Source organism: Alligator sinensis, unplaced genomic scaffold (assembly GCF_000455745.1).
Source record: "Alligator sinensis unplaced genomic scaffold, ASM45574v1 scaffold701_1, whole genome shotgun sequence".
In the NCBI taxonomy this organism is placed as follows: domain Eukaryota; kingdom Metazoa; phylum Chordata; order Crocodylia; family Alligatoridae; genus Alligator; species Alligator sinensis.
Window position 1 is genome coordinate 2,105,005 of NW_005841915.1, and position 3,323 is coordinate 2,108,327.

Consider the following 3,323-nt stretch of genomic DNA (forward strand, 5'->3'; position numbering starts at 1 on the left):
GGATGTCAGATTCCAGTTTCTGAATCATCTGGGTAAATCTAAGGTAGCAATTCTTCATTTTGTAAAACAATACCATTACACTCAATTTGTGCGTTTGCAGTCAACTGTTCAGACAACTTCATTTAGCTTCACTCTTGGTATGCATAGTGCATAGAACTGCAGGTACAAAGAGACTCAGGGATCACAAAGATTCATATACAGAAAATTTCAAATTCAATTTAAATCGTTTGGGGCATCCAATTACTTGCACCTACAAATAAGGTAGATTCAGAACAGTAACAGCTTTTTGAAATACAACGCTGAAACAACAATATATGAAGCTCTTAAATATTAATGAAAAACAAGAATCTAAATAAAAGCCAGTGAGTTACCTTTAGTTGAAATGTATTCTTAAATCATAAATAAAAATAAACGTGATGGTCTCTCCTTGGGCAATAGTGGCCTAAAAAATGAATTTGTTCATCTCTGTGACCTGGTAGCTTTGTAGCTCTTGTGAAAAACAAAACACAAACAAAAAAAAATTATTAGATCGTTTCAGTTTTGTTTTTAATACTTCTGAATTTTTGAAATTGAAAAATAAACTAATGCCAGGTATATATTGCCTCTTCCTGCCTCCACGTCTCCTGGTAGGGAAAAATGCCCTGCCAACTTGCTCTGGTTGGGAGAGAACCTGAGTGTAAATCAGGGTCCATCAGGGTCTCTCCTGTCTAATTGCAGGTTTAGGCTGCACCCTAGTGGGAGCAAATGAGCAGAATAATCCTATCAGTGAAAGATCCAGGGCTGAATCTGGTTTTGCTGAGAGTTTTGTCCTTGGTAGCACTGTTTCTCTCTTGGGATTGAACTAGATGACCCTTGAGGTCCCTTCCAACATTATGAGTCCAAGTTGATATATTAAGATGTGAGGAAGTACACAAGTGATTATGAAGAGCGTACCAAATGAACACCCACCAAGCAACTGAGAAAATATTCAAAAGAATGGGTCTTTTATTCAATCTAAATGTTCAGTATTTTCCCTTAGCCCTTCCCCCATACTTACAATACAGGTAAAGATTGTATTGCGTGTGTAATTTTCCAGGTACATCATTTTCCTGGGGGTGATATTCAATGGGCAAGATTCAGGCATGATATAAATGAGTATCAGAGCGATGAAGAAATGGCATTTGGAACCAGCATCAACACCCGTCAGTCTGAGATGACTTTTGGCACCTTACAGATCAAGAGCAAAGGACTCCGGGCCCCACATTGGCATTTTAATGCCAATGAACATGGTTTTCTACTTAAGGTACCTCTTGATTCTCCTGTTGCAATTTTCTGCATAAATTATAATGCATAGCCATAGCACTATATAAAAAAGATTATAACCAATAATAATACCTGAAATAAGGTATATAAGGCCCAAGCCAGGAAGCAGTGCTGAGAAGCATGCCCCTATGCAATAACGCTTGCTTTCCATGCACCATACCCCAGGAACTAGGTCAGTAACTCTTTCCTGGGGTGCTGTGAGATCTTTTTAAGGGTGCTGCAGGATGCTTTGCAACGTTAGCACTGTTAAGTGTGCAAACATGATTGACAAGATAAACCTAGAGATTTCAAATAGGAATCCAAAGTGTCAGAACCATTCTGATTTGCTGCAGTCTTTTTGAGGTCTTTGCAACAGAAGACTTGCTCTATTATTTTTCTGTAGTCAAAAAAATTTGAGTGCCGCTAAATTCAGAAACATTATGGAGGGGTGCCTGAAGTCTAAAAAGGTTGAGAACCACTGAAATGGGCAATATAGCCCCTGTAGAACAGCCCAGAACATGCATCAAGGAAGACACCCAAAAAGGAAGAGTTTGTGTGGCTCTGGGCATGTCCTTGGTGTTGCTTACTTATATCTAGGGGTCTACCTAAATCGTGGGAGGACTTACTAATTTTCATGGGTTGATTGAAGCCTAAAGCTGTAATTCTGCAGTCATTTCATGGTAACCCCACACCACAGTGCTGATTGGTGCAGAGGACCCAGGGGGGAGGGGTTGGCCACCATCTTGACTGCTGGCTGCCCTTCGTGTGACCCTGCCCCTCAGCACTTATTAGCAGAGAAGCCCTGGAGCGGGGAAGAGGGACAAGGGGGTAATCGCTATCTTGCCCAATGCCCTTCATGCTGCCCTACCAGCTGGTGCCTTCTCCTTCAAGCAGCAAGTACCACTGGCTCCTACTGGAGAGCTAGCATTTTATGTTTATTAATATTTTTGCTGATTTAGCAGATTTCGTGGACCATCCCGGATTTTGCAGTGTCTGTGAAACTGTGAATTAAGAAGGTCCCTTCTTATATCATGGCTACAGTGTCGCATTTTGGGGATTTAACACACATGTGACAGTGAAGGGAAGGGGTGTGTATTTTGGTGGTATTACTGGACTTGGCATCTAGACAATGTAGACAGGTCAAAATGGCCTGATGTTTCAGAACTACTCCATACTTCTAGTTTATACTACATATAATAACCCAAGTAAACAGGAATTGTGTATACTTAACACCTTAAAATGAATTTGTTACATGGGTAAGCACGCACAATTCATGTGCCTGATTATAGGTGCCCAAATTTTAAACTATTTGACATATTTGTTCTGGCTGCACGTTTCCCCATCTGTAAAATGGAAATTGTAAAAGTTATTTTAAAATACAAGCTCATAGTTTATTGTGAGAAATAATTCAAGGCTGGATATCATTTCTAAACAAAGTGCAACTGTGTTTTGGACCTTTGGATATATATGAACTGACAACAATGTTTTGGTTATTAACAATCATATAACAGCGATATGATTGAGGAGTCTCCTTCATTGGAAGTTTTTAACAAGTTACACAGGCATCTATCTGGAATGGTTTAGGAATAGTGAATCCTGCATCTGCACAGAGAGCTATGACCCTTGAGGGTCTCTTCAAAGCCTAGGATTCTGAAATTCATAATTATTGATATTTTATCAGAGTAGCACTCAAAGGCCCCTATCAGGATAGAAGATCAGTTGTGCAAGAACATATGGTTCTTCCCAAAGAGTTTAATCTAGGAACTATAAACTATTCTTAGTCTTTATTTAAATAATTAATTTACTGCTCTAAATGTAGATCTCTATATATGCATATTTAGTATGTGTTTTCTCAGAGAAAATAGGCCAGTCATCAGTCTGTGACTGAATGCACTATCTGCCACTTGGTGTCACAGGCAGGGGTCACCTGCCTGTATTCTATAATCAGTCGTGTGTGTTTGACTTAGTGGCATACTGAATACATGTTGAATCATAGAAAGATAAGGCTAGAAGGTATCTTAAGAGGTCATACATTCCAACTT

At 39.5% G+C, this 3,323-nt stretch overlaps 1 protein-coding gene across 1 annotated transcript in view; it reads left to right on the forward strand.

Moving 5' to 3' along the window:
- LOC102383685 overlaps window positions 1-3,323 on the forward strand; it is a 13,138-nt gene that overhangs the window by 3,856 nt on the left and 5,959 nt on the right. Inside the window, exons 2-3 of the mRNA XM_006018871.2 lie at window positions 1-43; window positions 1,076-1,282. The exon at window positions 1-43 is cut by the window's left edge and continues 185 nt beyond it. Of these exons, the coding sequence (XP_006018933.2) occupies window positions 1-43; window positions 1,076-1,282 (250 nt within the window). The remainder of the gene's footprint in view (window positions 44-1,075; window positions 1,283-3,323) is intronic.